This window comes from Diceros bicornis, chromosome 4, assembly GCF_020826845.1.
Source record: "Diceros bicornis minor isolate mBicDic1 chromosome 4, mDicBic1.mat.cur, whole genome shotgun sequence".
Taxonomy (NCBI): Eukaryota; Metazoa; Chordata; class Mammalia; order Perissodactyla; family Rhinocerotidae; genus Diceros; species Diceros bicornis.
In genome coordinates this window covers 24,716,738-24,738,755 of record NC_080743.1, presented here as the reverse complement: position 1 = coordinate 24,738,755, position 22,018 = coordinate 24,716,738, and the positions used below count along the sequence as shown (strand labels likewise).

At 34.8% G+C, this 22,018-nt stretch overlaps 1 protein-coding gene across 1 annotated transcript in view; it reads right to left on the bottom strand.

Moving 5' to 3' along the window:
- Positions 1-22,018, bottom strand: part of PKN2 (protein kinase N2) — a 131,137-nt gene that overhangs the window by 68,877 nt on the left and 40,242 nt on the right. Inside the window, exon 2 of the mRNA XM_058538443.1 lies at positions 17,454-17,754. Coding sequence (XP_058394426.1) covers positions 17,454-17,754 — 301 coding nt within the window. The remainder of the gene's footprint in view (positions 1-17,453; positions 17,755-22,018) is intronic.

Here is a 22,018-nt window from a genome sequence, read left to right as displayed (position 1 = left end):
ACTAGGGCACAGAGAGGTTAAGAAACTTGCCCAAGGTCATACAGGCAGTTCCATTCCAAAGTCTACCTTAATAATTGCTGCGCTATGCTGCTTCTTTGCCATTTAAAAGCCTTGTGAACAACTATACTAGACTCCGTGTATATGTGCACACTTACATATATAACAGTATTAATTATATACACACACAAATATGTGTATGTATGCATATTAATCCTTAAAGTAACCTTCTGAGACAGATATTATCCACATTTACACATCAGGAAACAGGCAAAGTCACACAGTTATTAGCTGGGATTCAAATTCAAGAAAGATTTCTATTATAACTGAATTTCCCAAATTACAAATGCAGCTCCAAAAGCTGATTTCATAAGTGAAATATTCTTACAGAAAACTGACATAAAAGGTAGATTAAGTTTTCAGATCAGGCTCACAAAGGGACTACTTAACCCACTGCCATGAATGGAATGTTTGTGTCCCCCCAAAATTCATACGTTGAAGCCCTAATGTGACGGTATTTGGAGGTGAGGTAGTTAGGTCATGAGGGACGTCTGTTATATGAGGATACGGCAGGAAGATGCTATCTGCAAACCAGGAAGAGGGCTGTCACCAGAATTCTGACTGTGCTGTCTGTCACAGTCTTGGAATTCCCAGCATCCAGATCTTGGAATTCCCAGCATCCAGAACTGAGAAATAAATTTCTGTTGTTTACGCCACCTAGTATATGGTACTTTGTTAGAGCAGCCCAAACTAAGACACATATATAGTATACTATAGCAGTTTAGGGTGCCTAGGTTTTAATCTCAGTTTTGGCACTGAGATTCAGTACAAACCATGTAATATGGGGTAAGTTACTTAACAGCTTTGTGCCTCATCTGTTATCACATCTGAAAATAGCATCAACCTCACAGGATTATTGTGATTAAACAAGTTATGCGTAAAGAGCTTAGAAAAGGGCATGGTGCATAGTAAATATTCAATAAGCATTAACTAGTAGTAGTCACCATAGGAAGTGTAAGCATATCTCTGTTGAGTCCATAAATGACCTGCACATGATAGCAATGACTGAACAGTTAAGTTTTCTTCCTTTCTTTCTTTTACATAAATGATAGAAGACTCGTAGGAATCAAAACCACACAAAATTTGGTATATAAAGTTAATGTATAATAAGCACACTTTTTAAAAAGAACTGGCATGCATTCAGAGTAGAAGGCCCTCAGTTGGGAAAAGTATGGAAATGTGTTGTTTGTAAAATAGTTGATGGTGTTTAGCCTAAGATGAGAAAGAGAAACGATTCTTGCCTAAACATTTGTCTATGAAAGAAGCTGTCCACTTACTATTTTCCCACAGGGCAGAGAATTAAAACCAGTGGGTAGTGAGGGCAAAAATTTTATCACAGGATAAAGAGAAATTCCTTATATTTTGAGTTATCTAACAATTAAATGGTTTGCCTTAAAATGTAACATAATCTGTTGTCCCTGGAAGCATTTACATAGAAGCTAGATTACAATTTGTTAAAGATGCCATATAAGAAATACTTGTACACTAAAGCAGGTTGTACTAAGACATTGAAATAGCCATTGATTCTAATAGTCTGTGAATCTGTAATAATATTATAATATCTAATATTGTTTTTATGAAAAAGTATATCCTCAGTTTTAATAAGGATTACAAGAACCTAAGAAATAACACAATAGTTAAGAGTCTAGGCTCTTGAGGTCAGAATGCCTGGGTAAAAATCTTGTGGCTGCTACTTATTGGTGTGGTCTTGATCATATACTTACTTAACATCTCTATGTTGCAGTTTCCTCAGCCACAAATTGGGGGTTATTGTGAAGATAAAGGCTGTATAGTGCTTAGGCCAAAGTTTAGGGCTCAATAAAATGACATGTCAGGGCTCAGTTAAGTAGCTGGTATTTATGCTCCTTTAATCATCAAAGGAACTCACAAAGGTTTGTAATATAACCTCATCTTACAAATTAAAAAAACTGAAACTCAGAGAGGTTAAGTAATTTGCAAAGGTCACAAAACTGTGTGCCAAGGCAGAAATATAACCTTAGATATGTCTTGTTTTATAAAGCCCACTTTTTACTCATTTAGAAATTAGAGAAACATTTTGCTGTCTTCCTCAGATTTCACCTATTTTCCCTTTTAACCTGCCACTTTTTTCTCTCCAGATTTCTTTCTTATAAGTTACGGTAAGTTACAGCATTACAAAGCATATGATTGCCAGTATATTTGTTGAACATTTTTCTTCATAGTGATACATATTTCAAAACAAGGGTAACCAGAACTCCCCATTAATGTTCTCTTCCTTCAAAAAAAGCAATTTTAAAAAACTCTATACGATGAACCTATTTTTGTACTCTAAGAACTGCCTTTAAAGTATAAGAGCAAATGTTGAATCTACTCTTAAGTACATACTCGGCCAATTAAAAAAAACTATACCCATGATTAAGAATAATGACAAATCTCCATTTGTTGCATCTATTGCTATAATTATCAAACAAGATTATTTTTTGGGGGGGGCTATTACAAGAATTGTTCATGCTTCTAACCTTCTAAACATTACCATACAATTTAAAACATATATTATACAAATTCAATAAGAATGCTTTAAGATAATATTTATATATTAGATCAAGGAGGTCCCAAATAAAGTCCCACCTTCATAGTTAGGCATTAAAAGCCTTATGCTGACTAGGTCTAAACTAACTTTCCATGACTATTTTTCTGTCAAATTCTCTGTTCAGTTAAAAAAAAATCTATATCTTTCAATATCTGAAAAATGCAATGCACTTGTATTCCTCCATACTACTGTTAACTCAGCTTAGGCATTACTTTCTTCAGGAAACCCTCTCTAATCATCCCCCAGTCTGATCAAGGTGCCCTATCTAATGTCTTCAAGGTATATTTTCTTCCCCCCATTGAAATATGTATTATACAGTATTATAATGATCTATTTTCATGTCTTGTTTTCCCTTGGAGACTATAAGCATCTTGAGTGCTGGGACTTATTCTTAACTATTTTAATGGATGAGTTTAATAGCACATTAGATATAGAAAAACAGCAGATTGGTACTGAAAAGGAAGTTTAAAAAGGGAGGGGAGACAAAATGACAGGTTAAAAGACACAAAGGCTAAAAAGAAAAACTTAAATATATCTCATTGTGTTTCAGAAGAAAAAGAGAAAAATGATGATTCAAAGATAGTATGTGAAGGGGCCGGCCCGGTGGCGCAAGCGGTTAAGTGCACACGTTCCGCTGTGGCGGCCCGGGGTTCGCCGGTTCGGATCCCGGGTGTGCACCGACGCACCGCTTGTTAAGCCATGCTGTGGCGGCGTCCCATATAAAGTGGAGGAAGATGGGCATGGATGTTAGCCCAGGGCCAGTCTTCCTCAGCAAAAAAAAGAGGAGGATTGGCATTGGATGTTAGCTCAGGGCTGGTCCTCCTCACAAAAAAAAAAAAAAAAAAAAGATAGTATGTGAAGAGATAATGACTATAAATTTGTCAGAACTTATGAAAGATACCAATCCATAGATTCAAGATATTCAAACAACTCCAAGCAGAAATATATAGGGAAAAAAAATCCACACCTGGACACATCATGGGAAAACTTCAAAAAATCAAAGACAAGCTTGTCAAGCCATGCTGTGGCGGCATCTCATATAAAGTAGAGGAAGATGGGCACAGATGTTAGCCCAGGGCCAATCTTCCTCAGCAAAAAGAAGAAAGAGGAGGATTGGCATCAGATGTTAGCTCAGGGCTGATCTTCCTCACACACACACACACAAAAAAACACCCAACAACAATGAAAGCTAGAAGAAGGTAGAATATAGTTTCTTTATGTTAAAGGATATAACTACCAAGCTTATACTGTAAACTCAGTGAAAATACCTTTCAAGAATGAGGACAAAATAACAACACTATCAGAAAAAGGTAGAAAGAATGTCACAAACATAAACTCTTAAAAAGAAATGCTAAGGGATGTACTTTAGGAAGAAGAAAAGTGATAGAAATTGGTACATCAAAAGATAAATAACAAATGAAGAACACAGAAAACGGTTTATACAGTCATGCACCACATAACAATGTTTCGGTCAATGACGGATCCCATATACAACAGTGGTCCCATAAGATTTAGCACCATATAGCCTAGGTATGTAGTAGCCTATACCATCTAGGTTTGTATAAGTACACTCTCTGATGTTCGCACAATGATGAAATCACATATGATGCATTTCTCAGAACGTATCCCTGCTAAGTGACACATGACTTTATGTGAGTGACTTTAAATGACCACTATATAAATTTATAAAGTCATGTAAGGGTTTTAAAAAATATAGAATTAAAATGAAGGCAACAACAATATATGAGTCAGGACATGGGTAGAGCCATTCTAAGGCCTTTGAATTTAATGGAGATGGGTAAAAATAGTGATTAACACTATAGCCTTTGCTAAGTATGCATGTTGTACTGTCTAAACCAAAATTGCCAAACTAATTGACTGATGTTTAAAAATATTATAAAAATGGCAAGAAAGGAAAGAAAAATATTGGAAGCACAGCATAAGACATTAAATGTAAACCGAAATGTATCAGTTATTATTTAAATATAATAGACTAAATGATCCAGGTAAAGGACAAAGATCATGCAACCGGGTAAAAACAAATGAATAAAATCAAATCCAACTATATGCTATCTACAAGAGCGTATCTAAAACACAATGATACAGAAAAGCTGAAAGTAAAAGAATGAAAAAAAGATATACTATGCAATAAATAACCCCAACCCCCAAACTATATTAATAAAAGACAAAAGATACTTTGAGGCATAAAGATTATTGGAGATAAAAAAGTCATTTCATAATAATAAAGGGTTAAATTCACCAGAAAGACACATCAACTCTAAATTTGTAGGTGCCCAATAACAATAACATGGCCACAAAATAAAGCAAAAATTGACAGAATTAAAAAGAAAATAACAACTCCACATTCCACTAAATATTAATACAATGTTTTTAGTAATTAATAGAATAAGCAGACAAAAATCTAGTAAGGATAGAGAAGATGCTAACACCACAATTAAATGCTTAATCTATAAACATACAAAGAATAACACCCAAAACGTGGAGAATATGCATTATTTTTAAGCGCAGACAGAGCATTTTTAAAACTTGATTATATACGGCCATAAAGCAAGTCTCAGCAAATTTCAAGGGATCATGGTGTAATTAATCAAGAAATCAATAAATAAAGAATAACTAGAAAATCCTCATATGTTTAATAACAAAGAAACACACTTTCAAGTAAATCAGGATGACAAAGATATAATAGAAATGAGAAAATATTTCAAACTGAATAACTAAAACTTTAGGTGATGTCAGTGTAAGACATTACTTCCTTTTGTCCCCTCTTTTTAACATGGAATAAGACATCCATCCATGAACAAAAGTGCCTCTGTGGGATTTGTGGTATCCATCACCATGGGCCAGGGGACCCAGGAGCAGTCTTGCCCACCTCAACATCTGGTAATAGACAGACAGACCTCGGTAACCTAAAATGGCTCCAAGACTTAAAAGTAGGACCTGATACCATAAAACTTCTAGAAGAAAATGTAGAGAAGAATTCCTGGACATTGGTCTCAGCAATGGTTTTTTAGATATGACACCAAATGCACAAGCAACAAAAGCAAAAATCAACCTCAATCAACCTCAAACTAAAAAGCTTCTGCACAGCAAAAACCAATCAACAAAATGAAAAAGCAACTTACAGAACGGGAGAAAATATTTGCAAATAATCTATTTGATAACGGGTTAATATGCAAAATATATAAAAAACTCACACAACTCAATAACAACAACAACAAAAAACACAATCTGATGAAAAAATGGGCAGAGGAACTAAATAAACACTTTTACAAAGAAGATATTCAAATAGCTAACAGGTACACGAAAGATGCCCAACATTGCTAATCATTAGGAAAATGCAAATCAAAACCACAATGAGATATCACCTCACACCTCTGAGAATGGCTATCATCAAGAAGATAAGAGATAACAAGTGGTGGTGAGGCTGTGGAGATAACAGAACCCTTGTGCCCTGTTGGTGGGAATGTAAATTGGTGCAGCTACTATGGAAAACAGTATTGAGGTTCCTCAAAAAATTGAAAGTAGAACTATTATACGATCCAGCAATCCCACTCCTGGGTATATATCCAAAGAAAACATGATGTCAAAGAGATATATGTACTCTCATGTTTACTGCAGCATTACTCACAATAACCAAGATATGAAACCACCTAAGTGTCTGTCAATAGATGAATATATAAAGAAGATGCAGGGGTGTGTGTGTGTTGGTGTGTGTGTGTGTGTGTGTGTGTGTGTGCTGGAATATTGTTCAGCCATGAGAAAGAAGAAAATCCTGCCATTTGCAACATGGATGGATCTTGAGGGCATTATGCTAAGTGAGATAAGTCAGACAAAGACAAATACTGTATGATATCACTTATATGTGGAATTTTAAAGAGCTGAGATCTGATAAAAACAGAGATTACAATGGTGGTTACCAGAGGCTGGAGGGTGGGGGAATTGGGGTTATGCTGTTTAAGGGTACAAATTTGAAACTAGCAGATAAATAAGTCCTGGAGATCTAATGCACAATATAGTGATCAGAGTCAACAACACCATACCATAAACTGTAAATGTGCTGAGGACTAGCTCCTAATTATTTCCAACTCAAAATAGAAATACTATGTGATGTAATAGAGGTGTCAGCTAACGCTAACGCTACAATGGCAATCATACTGCATACTGAAATATATAAATGTATAAAATCAACATGTTGTACACCTTAAACTTACATAACGTTATATGTCAATTATATCTCAATAAAAATAAATAAAAAAAATTTACATATCAAAACTTGTGTGATGCAGCTAAAGAAATACTTAGAGGATATTCATAAACCTTGGATGTCTATATTAGAAAAGAGAGTAAGTTTAAAGAACGAGGCATCTATCTCAGTGAGCTAAAAAAAATTGCCAAATAATTTCAAAGAGAATGAAAGGAAGTAATAAAGATTAGGGCAGAGATTAACAAAATAGAAACAAATACACAAAAGAAAGGATCAGTAAAGCCAAATTATTTTTTTGTGAAGGGGGCAGACTAATAATATGACAAATCTTGGAAAAGGAAGCAAGGAAGAAAAATGGAGAACATACCAATACTAGGAATAAAAGTGGGAATGTTACTACAGATATATGCTGACTTAAATGGATTATACACTGATATTATAAGTTATGTCAATAAATTTGAAAATTATATAAAATGGAGAACACCCTAAGAAACTATAATTTCACCAAAATAACTCAAGAAAAGATAACAATTACCTATAAAATTTAAAGTGCTATAAGACACCTTAAGTAAATTAGAGAGTTAGAAGATATTTTCAATCTTTAAGTACCTGAACTGCAGGTAAACTAACTTACTATTAATAGCCAATGTTCAATCTCCTTCTCCCTTGCTTAAAATAACAGGCAGGTTAAGGGAGAAAACAAAACAAAAAAACTAGATTTCTCAGTTTCACTTGCAGTTGGGGGCTAGGGAGAAGGGTAGTGCATGGTGCAGGTGACCCAATCCCAGGATCAATGTAAGTAGACATCTGTAGCTTTGTGCTTCTGAGATTGCTTTTGCTTTTCTGATAAAAAGAGACTTGCTGGGATCTCAATATCCTGGTGGAGTAAAGCTTGGGTTTTAGTAAGAGCACAAGAAAAGGCCTGGGACATCCTAAAAGTGGGGAGTCAGATCAGGAAAAACCTGATTAAAGACAGGAACCTCAAAAGGGTACCACTGATAATGGCTGAATTATTTGCTGACTTGCCTTTGTCTTGAGGTGACTCAGTGGGGAGGGGGAATAGATATTCTTTAAAAATTCCTACTGCTCTCATACAGGTTTGAGGCAAGAATCATACTCTCTGTGTGGCCCCTAAAAACTTAAGCTTAAATTTTACTTTAACTGCTCTCAGGTTGGTAATGCTTCCAGGCATCTTACAGAAACAAAAAATCCTCTTTGAAAGAAGGCACTTGAAATCCAGACCTAAAAGAACTCCCACAGATCAAGTTTCAGTGAAAATGTGCACACAATCAGAAATCACAAAGCTCAGGTAGAAAAAAAATCCACCATGAATGAGAAAATACACTACAGGCGTAGAGTATCAAAGATTTAACTTATTGTTATTATCTTATACAGAATGTGAAAAAATGTATTTAATATGTAAAACTAAATATAAGGGCTATCAAAAGAATGACTGGGACAAGAGACTATCAAAAATTACCAAGATTAACAAAATAGATCCTTTGGTATTAAAGAATATATAACAGAAATTAGAAATACAATATATGTCATCAAGAGCAAACTGGATGCACGTAAAGAGAGTATTAGAGAAATGGAGACAGATTTGAAGAAATTATCATGCATCTAATTGGAATTCCAAAATGAAAGAGTAGAGGAACTACAGGGGGTGCAATATTCAAAGAGAGAAGGGCTAAGAATTTCCTATAATCGATGAAATACACAAATCTCAGATTCAGGAGACCTAACAAATCCCAAGAAGATCAAATGAAAGGAAATCTGTACTATTATACTCAAGGAGCATAACCTTGCAGATAAAGAGTATCTTAAAAGAAGCTAGGGAGAAAAGGCAGATTATCTACATGTCTTCAACCATTATACTGATAGCTGCCTCCTCAATAACAGTGGAATCCGGAAGACTGTGAAATAATAGTTTCCAAGTATTGAGACAAAGTAAATTTCAAGCTAAACTTGTATATCGAGAGAAAAATCTTTCTAAAGTACACTAGTGCCCCATTATCTGTGGGGAATACGTCCCAAGACCCCCAGTGGATGCTTGAAACAGTGGATAGTACTGAACCCTACATATATACTATGTTTCTTTCTATACACACATACATGTGATAAAGTTTAATTTACAAATAAGGCACAGTAAGAGATTAACAACTAATAATAAAGTTGGCTTTAGGACCATTATTTAGTAAAATAAGGGTTACTTGAATAAAGCACTGTGATACCACAACAGCTGATCTGATAACTAAAACAGCTACTAAGTGACTAACAGGGGGTAGCATACACAGCACAGATACGCTGGACAAAGGAATGATTCACGTCTCAGGTGGGATGGAACAAGACGGCATGAGATTTCATTTTCACTACTCAGAATGGTACACAATTTAAAACTCATGAATTGTTTATTTCTGGAATTTTCCATTTAATATTTTTGGACCACAGTTGACCATGGGTAACTGAAACCGTGGAAAGCAAAACCATGGATCCTACTGTATATACTTTCAGGAAGAAAAGGGGAGACTGTGTATATACTTTCAGGAAGAAAAAGAAACAAAATGATTCTAGAAGGAAGGTCTGAGAAGCATGAAGAAATGGTGAATGAAGAAAATGATAAACACGTGGATAATCATAAACCAACAATGACTATGTAAAACAATAATAATTAGATCTGATTTGTGGAATTGAAGATAAAGTGATGGAACTAGAATACAGACAATGGCATATAAATCAAGTGGAGTTAAGTAGATTGGATTTAAAGTATTCTAAGTTTGTTGTATGGTATGGAAAAAAGGTACACCATTCAGAGCCTAATTGACAAACAGAAACTACACTAGATATTTTAAACAGAGGGATTTTAATATAGAGAACTGATTACATCATATATATCACGGTATTGTGCAAAGGACTGGGAACAAAAGAGTGACAAAATTCCTCTTCTCAAAGAGCTTAGAGTCAGGTATTCATATACATATACATTTACAACCTGTATGTATCTGTATATATGGGTATGTGTGTCTATTCACACAGGAGTATATATGTATATATATAAACATTTTCAAATATACTGCAAAGTTGAAAGAATTTTATAGTTGGCACCCATATACTCACCACCTAGATTTTGCCAATTTACACGCACGTGCATGTGCACACACACACATACAAAGTATACAGAGGTAAAAAGACAGTGCAAACATAAACGGTAGGCAGAAAAAGGGGAAACTTAGATTCGAGAGGAACAGGAGTTGAAGTACTAGGCAGAGGCCAGATTATGTGAAGAGCATCTCTGTCCTGCTACAAATTTGTACCATAGTCTGTAGGGAACGAAAAGCCACCAACAGGTTTAAAGCAAGAAAATAACAGGATCAAATCTGAATACTAGGTAAAAAATATCGGTAGCAGTGTTTAGGTTGGGTTAGAAAAACACTGGACTTGTAGGCTTTGGCAGTAAGGATGGAGAAGAGATAGATTTGAGACCTATGTCAGAGGTAGAATCTATAGGGCTTGGTGACTTGACTTACAGACTTACATGGGAGACTGAAAGTAAAAAGAAAGTAAGGCATCTATAGTAAAAGTCAGGTTCTAGTTAAGGATTACTTGAGTCATGCCATTAACAGGACAGAAAACAAAGCGAAAGATTTAGAGGTAGCGTTCCAGGAAAGAAGAGTTCAATTTTAAACATGATGAGAGGCAAAGCCAATAGGACATTCAGGTAATATCCATAAGGTTATAGGGCTACAAATTATCAGATGAAGCCCAGAAAATCCATCTTGGCTTGAGACACCACTTTGGAAGTCACTAGAAAATAGGACGTGGTTAAAATCTCCCTAGGGATGAGATTTTCCAAGGCCTGAATGATGAGTAAAAACTGAATTCGTTAGTAGTTTCCCCAACAACGTGTGGGTAGAGCAACAGATATGTTCTCTAAAACCACAACTGAGTAGCTGGCTTCCAAGACGAATGAGCGTTCTAGAACACAGAGGCAATCCAGACCCTTAGAAGGCTCCTGACTACTTAAGGCCCTGCCTTAAACTGGTTCCTTGATTCTCTTGAAGGTTAGTAATGTAGTTGACCTTGAGTCTTTACTTCCCAGCCCCAGGCAAGCTTTCTCAGACTTCACTTAGATCCAAACAGGGGTTCCATGTTCAGAATTAAGAAGAGCTTAGATGCCTCATACTTGACCTTTCCTCAAGTTATTAAAACACTTTGTAGACAAAACACACTAGAAAGGGCATATATAGTCTATCTTCTTTGTTTTACAAATGAGAAAATCAAGGCCTGGAAGGGTTGCAAGCGGTACAACCACATAACTATGTAATGGTCCAGCTGGGATGAGATCTCAGATCATATAACCTTTGGTCTTTATTTTATACCCAGTTGACTCCCAACGTTCAGTATTCATAAAGTGGTACTTGTACAGCCAGGATGTCTGTTTACAGAACGAGGCTATTTATTGTATTAAAAAAAAAAAAAATAAAGAGAGGGGCCAGCCCAGTGGCGTAGTGGTTAAGTTAGCACTGTCCGCTTTGGCAGCCCGGGATTCGCAGGTTTGAATCCCGGGCGCAGACCAACGCACTGCTCATCAAGCCATGCTGTGGTGGCGTCCCACATACAAAATGGAGGAAGATGGGCACAGATGTTAGCTCAGTGCCAATCTTCTTCCCCCCAAAAAAAAAAGAGAGAGAGAGAAAACACAGTTGAAGTAAACCTAGCCAAACCTAAATTAATGAAAGTACTAGTATGCTGAAGCACTAGCTTACTATTCATCTACCGCCTTCACAAACTTCCATTACTGTTACTGTTCACTTGGTCAACATTTTAGTTTTCACTTGTTACTTATAAATTGATATTTTAAAAATCAACTGCTCCAGAATTTTGCCATGTGTTACAGTTATATTAACTCTTTATATTTCCCTCCTAAATCCAACTTTCTTGTTTAAACAGATATGCTCACCTTATATAGCTATTTGGAACCTGCTCAGATTATAATGAATGCTCACTTATTATTAATGGATGCTTAATCAGTTATTTTGCATACTCAGGATGACCTCTGTCAGATGTCACCAACTGAAGTAAGTTTGCTGAAATATTTTATGAGAAGTACACCTCTAGATTTAACTTTCTTAATATTTTACAAAAATAGCACGGATAAGATTGTGGGCTGTAACATTTTTTAAGGTGAAATAAGCAACCTAGGCATTAAAAATTTCAGAACTGCCTGTACCTGTTATATTACATCTTAACGTTTAAAAACTGCACATTGCATCTCCTGGTAGAGAAGACTTCTTCATTCTGTATATAACTCTGTACCTAGGGCATTCACAATTCTTTCTTAAGCTCTCCTTAAGATGGGGCTACTTTATTTTTCTTCTTTCTTCCCACTGATTACAACAATGTATATCATCAACCACTATACATCTGTTAGACTGGTTAAAAAATATATTAACAATACCGAGCGCTGGAACTTGCATATATTGCTGGTGAGAAGGCAAAACGATACAGCCACTCCAGAAAACATTTTGGCAGTTTCTTACAACGATAAACATACTCTTAACATATGACTTAGCAACCACACTCCTAAGTATTTACCAAAGTGAACGGAAAACATGTTCACACAAAAGCCTGCTCATGGGTAGTTATACCAACTTTACTGATAACCGCCAAAAACTGGAAAAAAATCCCTAATGTTCTTGATGAATGGATAAACAAACTGTGGTACATCTATACAATGGACTATTACTCAGCAATAAAAAAAAAAAAAACTATTGATAAATACAACCTGGATGAATCTCCAAAAGCATTATGCTGAGTGAAAGAAGTCAGTCTCAAAAGGTTGTATACATTATGATTCCACTTATATGATATTCTTGAAAAACAAACTGTAGTAACAGAGAACAGACCAGTGGTTTCCAGGGGTCATGGAGTGGGGAGAGGGTGTGATTACAAAGGGATAGCATTGTTCCTTTTCCTGACTGTGACGGTGGTGAGATGAACCTATACGTATACTAAAATTCATGGAATGGTATACCAGAAAAGAATCAATTTCACTGTGTATTAACTGTTTAAAAGAAGTATACCATCAAAGAATTCAAGTGTTAGGGATCTATGAATAATTTGATCTCATGATTTTAAAGATGAAGAAACAAATCTAGGGGTTTTAAAAGTGACTTGCTAATTAATGATCACAGTTACTTAATGGTAATTCTTTCCTTACGAGTTCACAACTTGGGGCCAGCCAGGTGGCACAAGCAGTTAAGTGCACGCGCTCCACTGCAGTGGCCCGGGGTTCGCCGGTTCCGATCCCGGTGCACACCGATGCACGGCTTGTCAAGCCATGCTGTGGCGGCGTCCCATATAAAGCAGAGGAAGATGGGCACAGATGTTAGCCCAGGGCCAGTCTTCCTCAGCAAAAAGAGGAGGGTTGCAGATGTTAGCTCAAGGCTAATCTTCCTCACGAAAAAAAAAAAAAAGAGTTCACAACTTAATACAAAATCTGATTACATCAAAATGAGAAAATCAATCAGAAATAAGAAATACATAGAAATTACATAAACCAAGCCACAGATTCCACATTTACATTTTAATACATATAAAATTCAACTATAATTTCTATGCCACATTTAGGTGGAGAGGCCAACAAAAAAGAAAATTAAATTCTCACTTCTATTCATTCAAGAAAGACTTCATAAACTGCACTTCAGTCATTAAGAACGAAAACTTCCTCAATATATCTCCAGAATTTAGAAGAATTTCCAAAGTTAAGTCCAAAAAAATCCCAATACTATTAGTTCTATACTAACTCAATATTTCCCTTCTGGATATTGTAGACATTAAAGAAAATATTCACTACCTCAATAGGTAAAAATCAATCTAAGTTTGGTGGGGTCTGAGAAGAAGAAAATGGGAAGAGGTAGGAGACAAAGAAATAAGATGAAAATAGAGGGGCCTATACCACAGATTATTAGCTATACTTAATAAAATATGAGAAATATTCTTATCCTCTTCTTTAGGGGTGATACACAAGAGTCCAAGATTTAAGAAACTGGTTCTTTCCCAAATATTTCCTTTTGGAGTCTCAGGCGCCAACTAAGGCTTAGATTACGACTCCACTTTACAGAGATCCAATAATCTTTTTCATAAACTACATTCAGCTGCATCTAATAATATCTTTATAATTTTCATGTGGGATAAAATAATACTCCCACAAGAGTATTATTCTTGAAGGTTATTCTTGAAGTATACAGAAGGTAAAGAGGAAGCTTAAGAGTATCATGAGCATGAAGAAAATATCAAAAAATTCGTTTCTTACTACTCTTAAGAAAAAATGAACACATATATTTTACAAATAGCAGTGCCAAATGATCAGATTTTGACATTATAATAAGGAACATTTCATACAGTTTTATAGCTAAAAGTCTTGAAGTTCATCTGATAAAAATCCTTATTTTACAAATAAGAAACTAAAGATTAATACAGTTAATTACTGCAGACATGAATTAAGAGCAGGCCTCTGAACTATTTACACAGTAATCATTTATACAATGCAAACTTAAATTTTGTCCCTCTTTCCTTGAATCATTCATTCTGCTTACATACCCCCAGACAACAGGAATTAGCCAAACACTTCTGCTATTAATCCACATACTTTAGAGAACTGAAAGCAAAGTACTATGTCCTTGAATCTTCTTGTCGGATGTAATCCAAAATAAATGATTTTGTTTACCTTAGCACACAATGTAAAACATACAAAATTTTATGGCAACTTGACCTAAAATTAATGTTGAACTACCTTAATTCCTCTGTGTTGTTGTCGTTATGTTTTTAATGCTTTCAAATCAGTGATGAGGGAAAAAGAAAAAAATTTATTACCAAGTTGTGTGAATACTTCACCTGCAAAGAAAACTACTTTTTTTTTTTTTTTTTTTGGTGAGGAAGATTAGCCCTGAGCTAACATCTGTTGCCAATCCTCCTCTTTTGGGTGAGGAAGATTGGCCCTGGGCTAATATTCGTGCCCATCTTCCTCCACTTCATATGTAGGATGCCTGCCACAGCATGGCTAGATAAGTGGTGCATAGGTCTGCGCCCAGGATCCGAACCTGTGAACCCCGGGCTGCTGAAGCAGAGCATGCGAACTTAACCACTACATCACCAGGAGAGCCCCCAGAAAACTATTTTTTTTCATAAATTCAAATTTTAAACAACTTGTCAAGTTTATTCTAAACAAACTGAAGTATTAAGAAGTCACAGTAGAAAGTTATATTTCATATAACATTTGCCCTATCAATTACCTGAAAAGTCAATATTAAAAATGATCAGTAAAGAAAGTTTCTAGATTTCTTTATCCTAGAACTTTTATTTAAGGCATCGTTCCCTAAGTTATTAAATTTTTAAAATACCATGATAAATTATGCTTTGGTATTAATTACAAGAACTAAAGATTTTTATTTGGTGGTTTTCTTTTCTTTGAGATATAATAGTCACAATTAAACATCTACTACTTTCTAGGCTCTATGATAAGCCTTGAAAATAGATGAATGAAAACATGTCCCTGCTCTCAAGGATCATACAACGACGAATGAACAAAGTAGAACAGAGAAGATAATCAGAGAAAGTCAAGGAAGGGTCCACAGTGATATCCAAATTGGCTTTTGAGGAAGAAAAGGAATTTGACGGTAGGACTTAAAGGTCATGTCTTTATATGAAACTCTAGGCATGACAAATTTAATCTAAAGTGATAAAAGGTAGATCAGTGGTTGCCTAAAGCCAGGGATGGCAATTGGAGATTGACTGGGAAGTATGTATATAAGAGAACCACTGAAGTGATGGAAATGTTCGGAATCACTGGTAGTAGTGATGGTTACCTGGGTATATACATTTCTTAAAACTCATCAAATCATACACTTAAAATATGTGCATTTTATCATATGTAATATACTTCAGTAAAAGGTAATTTTCAAAAAGGGACTGAGGCAACCACATGGGCTACTTTTTGTGTGGCAAAAACTCCTATATTCCAATTGGAAGGTAGTTATCAGTATTCTGTGAGGAGGAAAATGTTTTCTCGAAATAAACAGAGTTTAAAGCTGCAGCACAGTTTCTTATTTTAGACCTCTCCTAAAGAAGTAATGGGCAAAAAATGTAGAGCTAGGCAGAGTTCCAAGAGAACAGGCTATTTCTAAGTTTATATGATATTGCTAAAAAAAGCATTTTCATAATACAAATTTCCATTTATAATGTAATTATTAAATGTGTGGGTAGGAGACTACTAGGTGAGGAGTTAAAGAGTTCTTTTGCTAACTTTGTGATTCTGGGTAAATTAATTCCCATCTTTGGGATTATTTCAGCTCTAAAATAAGAAGGCTGGTTTCTCTACGATTTCTTTCACTTTTAAGATTCAATTATTCTTACAAGGTTGAAATCTCCACATAGAGTTTCCAAATGAAATCCCTAAGGTAAATCCCAGATATTGAAAGTGATGCATTAAAACAAGTTCTATCACGTACTGAGTATCAGAAGTATTTTATGCAACTTTTGAGATTGGTAATTTGAGGTTCTTAGTAAACTTTATGAATTTTCTTAATCAAATTTAATTTTACTTATATCTGTTATTTCTTATTAGCTAATCACACAGGTTCTTCTAAAAATTCTACGGTACTGGATACATTACTCTATACATAATCATTCCTTTTCTTTGCAAATGAAGAAATCGAGGGTTATAGACATTAACCTTGCTAAAAAGAATATCTCTGCAAAGACAAAACTGTTAGATCAGATGTGTCATATAATGTTTTAAGTAAAAAGTTTTAGAAAGAATATATATATGGACAGATGGATATTGGTACAAACATAGAAAGCTTTTTCTGGAAGGAAATACAACAAAAAGTTAGTAACACTATCTTTAGGGAGAGAGTTTAGGGTGGAGAGAGGTAGTTTTTCTATTTTTATTTTCTGTACTATGGAAAAATTTCCAAAATGAATATTTGTTACTTCTATTGTTTAAAAATTATGCTCTTAAGTTGGACTTATGGGCTATATTTTCCTTTTATTCTCTATATTTAAGGGGAAAAAAAGTAATGTTTGGCTTTTTAAATTTCATCTTCTTTTTTAAACAATATGCCTCGTGGTTTCGTTGTTAATTCAGTTGCTTAAAGCACAAAGAACAAAGGTCATAGGTTTGATTAATTACATTTGCAAAGAATAAAAATATCCCTTGGTCACACAATGCATTTTTAACTTTAAAAAGTCATCTGGCAAACTCGTGCTACTGATCAAAAGGATGAATCAGGTAAGAGCATGTGGTTGACTCAACACAAAACATTAATACTAGAAAATAACTCTAACTAATGTCTTACTGACAGAGGGTAAGAGAGTAGACAGCAGTTACTCATCTCTAAGTAAACGTTTCAATTTTCATATCCATCAACTCACTGCACTTCTGAATAGAATATAAACAAGACCTTAACTGTAAGAAAAAAATAAAGTCTCTCTACTTTCAAAAAAGCTAAAAACTGGATATGTCAAAAAGCTTACTGTTTTTGAAAATGATTCATTTCTTATTTGTATACAATACAAACATCAAATAAAATACGTATATACCTGTAACATCTTCTGGATCTGATACAACAATATGTGCATTTAGTTCCTGTAGCTTGTGATGCAGTTCTTCTAATTTTTTATTTGATTTTTTCAAAATGTTGTCCACATAAGCCAAACTTTTTTTATCTGTTGTGACTTTCCTCAGATTTTCAGCTCCTTCTTTGATTTTCAGTTCTTTCCTTATTTCTCTCTTGATTCGATCCTTGATATCATCCAATTTCTGTTGCACCATCGTATCTGAAAAGTCTAATTTTTGAACAGCACTCACATTCTCAGAAAATGGAAGACTTCGGGAATCTCCCTACAGAAAAAAAAATAAACACACAAATGTGGGAGTTTAGGAAAGTCAGCTGCTCAGTAAAATGCGCAGCATAAGAATAAAACAATGCGTAAAGTGATTCTTTATTAAGTACATTACACTTAATTCTTCCCTTAATAAGTAACAGACTACTTATTTACCTTTATTGTAACCATACAAAACCATAAGCTCAAAAACTCTGCCCACTCACTAAATAACATTACCTGACAAATTTATATTAAAATAAACATACATCTACACACGAAAGCATCTTATAGTTGTATGAAGATAGTGGATTTTTGATATCCCATGAACCAAAAAGTTGGTGGTCTAGTGATTAAGATTCGGCACTCTTACAGGTCAGGGAACCACACCACCCATCTGTCGGCTGTCATGCTGTGGCAGCTGCATGTTGCTGTGATGCTGAAAGCTATGCCACTGGTATTTCAAATGCCAGCAGGGTCAACCACGGTGGGCAGGTCTCAGCAGAGCTTCCAGACTAAGACAGACTACGAAGAAGGACCTGGCCACCCACTTTCGAAAAAATATGCTGTGAAAACCCTATAAATAGCAGTGGAGAACTGCCTGATGTAGCGCCAGATGACAGGATGGCACAACGAGGCAGGGTTCTGCTTTGCTGTACAGAGTCTCTAGGAGTTGGAATCAATTCCATGGCACTAACTACAATGAACCCAAGCTAGATCCCAATGCCTACACTGTGAATCTTGGGCACATTATTTAACCTTTCAAATACTCAGTTTAACCATCTGTAAAATCTAAATAATAATATTAGTCACCTTTCAGAGATATTGTGATAATTCAAAATACTGTATGTGAAGCTCCAAACACAATTCTTGGCCCATTGTGGTCGATTAATAAGTGAAAATTATTGTTAATTTCCATAGGTGAGATAAACTCCATTTTATCATCTATAAGAATTCTCTTAAAAATAAACTAATGTTGGCAAAAATAAAATAAAGTTATACCCTTATGACCACTTTTTAGTTAATGAACTAAATGCATTAAGGCTTGGGAAGACTATATTCAGAACTCTGTTTACATAGTTCATGGCTAACTATTCCAATGGACAATTTGGTTGACTCACTACAAAAATCATCATTACTAGAAAATATGTTTAAATTTATGTCCTACTGATAGAAGCTAAGATAATACACAGTACTAGTTATTGATCTTAAAATGAAAATCAAATCAGGTAAACATATCTATTCTACATTTAACCAACCCAAAGCTATGCTCTAGGTATCTGTATATCATTCACTATTTTAAACTCCAGTACTATAATATTATCGGTTTTTAAACGTTTAATTTCTGAAACACAAGAAACTAGATAATGTTTGCCTTTGGGAAGACGAATTGAGTTTGTGAAGGACACAGAAAAGAGAGAGACTTATATTTCACTGTGCACCCTTTATGTACCTTTTGAACCACAGACCTAATTAATTAAAATATTTTCTTTAATTTTGGAGGGAATTCATCATACCCATATAAATAAGTTCTATTTAAATTCTTGGTGCAAATATTTTTTACATCTAATTCTTAACCTCTAAAAAACACGTATCTTGCAAATAGTGAGTTAAAAGATGGCGAGACATGGGGCAAGATATGGGATCTAGTCTTGGCTTTGGTACCAATTTACCCTGAGCCAATAGGTACACTATGCAAAAAATGAAGTAGTTGATCTATAAATCTGTTTTTAATCTTTTTAGGGCCAAGAACCCCCTTTGAAATTCTAACAAAAAACAGTAGAACAGAGAAAATTTCATGTTTGTATGTACAATTTCCAGATTCCACAGATCTTAGATTAAGAATTCCTGGGATAGGTGAACTACACCTATTGGCCTTAAATTTTGGATTCTTATCTATGGAGATATAGAATGATCTTCTAACTGGGCCAAAATAATGTCTAGGTGTTTCACTATTTATTATGGAATCTAAGTCCTATCACCCATTTATGCAGTTTCCAAAGTTTATGAATCCATCTTTGGCTGGTTATCAAAAACACTAGCACATATGACTACTGTCAAAAAATAAAATCCCAATCTCTGCAGGCTAGCTTCAGGTAAAGTGGACTGAGGCAAACAATGCTTATATGAAAAAGTTTAAGCTAGTTGCATTCCTCTAGATATTTTTATTTCTACCCGAATAGACTTAGAAAACATCACATGAATTGCTTTCAAAAATTTGTGCTTTAATATTATGTACTAAACTGGAGGTTCCCTACATTTCTTGGTTCCTGGTGACCTTAGTGCCTCAGGAATTTTTTCCTTATGCCCCATAGCCCAAAAGAAATACCTAACAATTTTGTTTATTAAGTAGTAAGGTCCAAATAACTTAATAAATATTTATGTCATAACTTAATACCTGTTTGAAACAATACAAATTGAAAGAAAAATTACATTTTTATTTCATTCTTTAATAACCACAGTTACTTATTAATGGGATGTGTCTGCCTGTTGGGTACTTCACAATTTCTCAAACCTTGAAATCATATTGGACACTTCCACCCTCATTTCTTGTTCCACTCTAGAAAGGGAACGTAGAAAAATCTAATATTGAAACTTAACTGACTCCAGTTAATTCACATGGTATCCAACAAATGGTGTCACTGTGTTACCCTGAAAAATTTAAAATATACTGCAGCATCCTGAGAGTTTGCTGAGGCACCCCAGAGGGCCCTGTTACATAGTTTGAGAATCGTGGCACTAACATTCAAAGGTTGTTAAAAAAAAAAACAAAACAAAAAAACAACCTTTTATATGAAAATGGCTTCTATTTCATGTGAAACCTTTGAAAGCCCTTGTCTACTTCAACTCTCATTTCTTTTCAATTTGCTCTCTAAATTCCAATCATATCAAATTACAGAAATTTACTGCCAGAGACAATCTCTCTTGGCTCAGCTACTACGCATGCAGCACCTTCGGGATGCGCCACCTTTCCCTCTTTCTCAACTATCTCTTCCTGGTCCCTTCTTTGGTCAGTTAGCTTCTACTTTGTTTCAAAATTTACAATTCTTCCCTGGAAAGAATTTCCCCTGCCTATGCTCTCTCTAGAATTTAGACAGAATGCCTTTCCTGTGTGTTCTGATAGTGTGGATCTTATTTAAACAATTATCCCTTTTCTTATCTGACAACGCCAAAGACTATGAGCAATTTGAGGGCAGGGCTTATGCCTGGCAGAGTAGTTCTGTTTTGTTTTCTTAATGAGTTGACCATTACATTATTTAATATTCTTCTTTTAGAATTCAGGAAAATCTGTCACTGCTAAGAAAGTCATGCTTTCCTCTTTCTGATGAAGAGAACGCATACTCCAGGAAGCTCAAAGGCAAAACTGATATTGAATCATAGCAACTATATTAGCTAGAATTAGATATGAACCATATGTGGTTAGCATGTTTGCTTCCTCTTCCTTTTCATTGGCCTGAATTTTTAGTAACCGTATTTTTACTCCTATCTTTTGTTGTGACATGCCTCAAATACCTTTTGGAAAGGAGCAGGAAATACTCACAATATAATCAGTAATTTAAAATAAACAAATGCCCTCTGAAAGCAGACAGGAAAGGTTACAGCTCTATTACTCCTTTCCAAAAAAATTTGGTTGCAAAAACCATGAAAGTTATTGGAAAATATAATTTTCTTGGAAATTTGGAACTGAAATGTGATATTCCATCTATTAAATTATGTCTCTATCCTAAAAAAAATTAATAAAAGCAATTATAAATAACAGGAATCAGTACTAGGTAATGAAATAATATTCTTGACATAGGTAAAATAAATTAGCCTCAGGAAAATAAATAGCCGTTTAACCAGTGAAAATGTTCAATGATAATCTTTGTCTCAGTAGGTTCTATTACAGGCAGGCAGTAGTAACTGTCCACACCATCTACATTATATTAATTTACATTTACAAGCTTAACACTTTTATCCACCATTCACAATTCTTTTCTACTCTATAAAATTTCATGCCTCCCCCAAAAGTAATCAGTAGATACCTTTTCTCATCTTTTCCAAAGAGAGCAAAGTTAGACCCAACCTCTAATCACAAACTGCCTTTAAAATTCATTAATATGCTCAGAAAGTATGGAGATAAAAGAAAAAAAAAAAAAAAAAAAAAGAACTAATCCTAAGCATAAAACTAAGCTCCTAACAGCATTCATGATCCTCCACCAATCATCTATACATAAAAGAAACCCCATAATTCTCATACCTTTACCACTGAAATCACAAGCTTAGCCACTCCATTCTAGTCA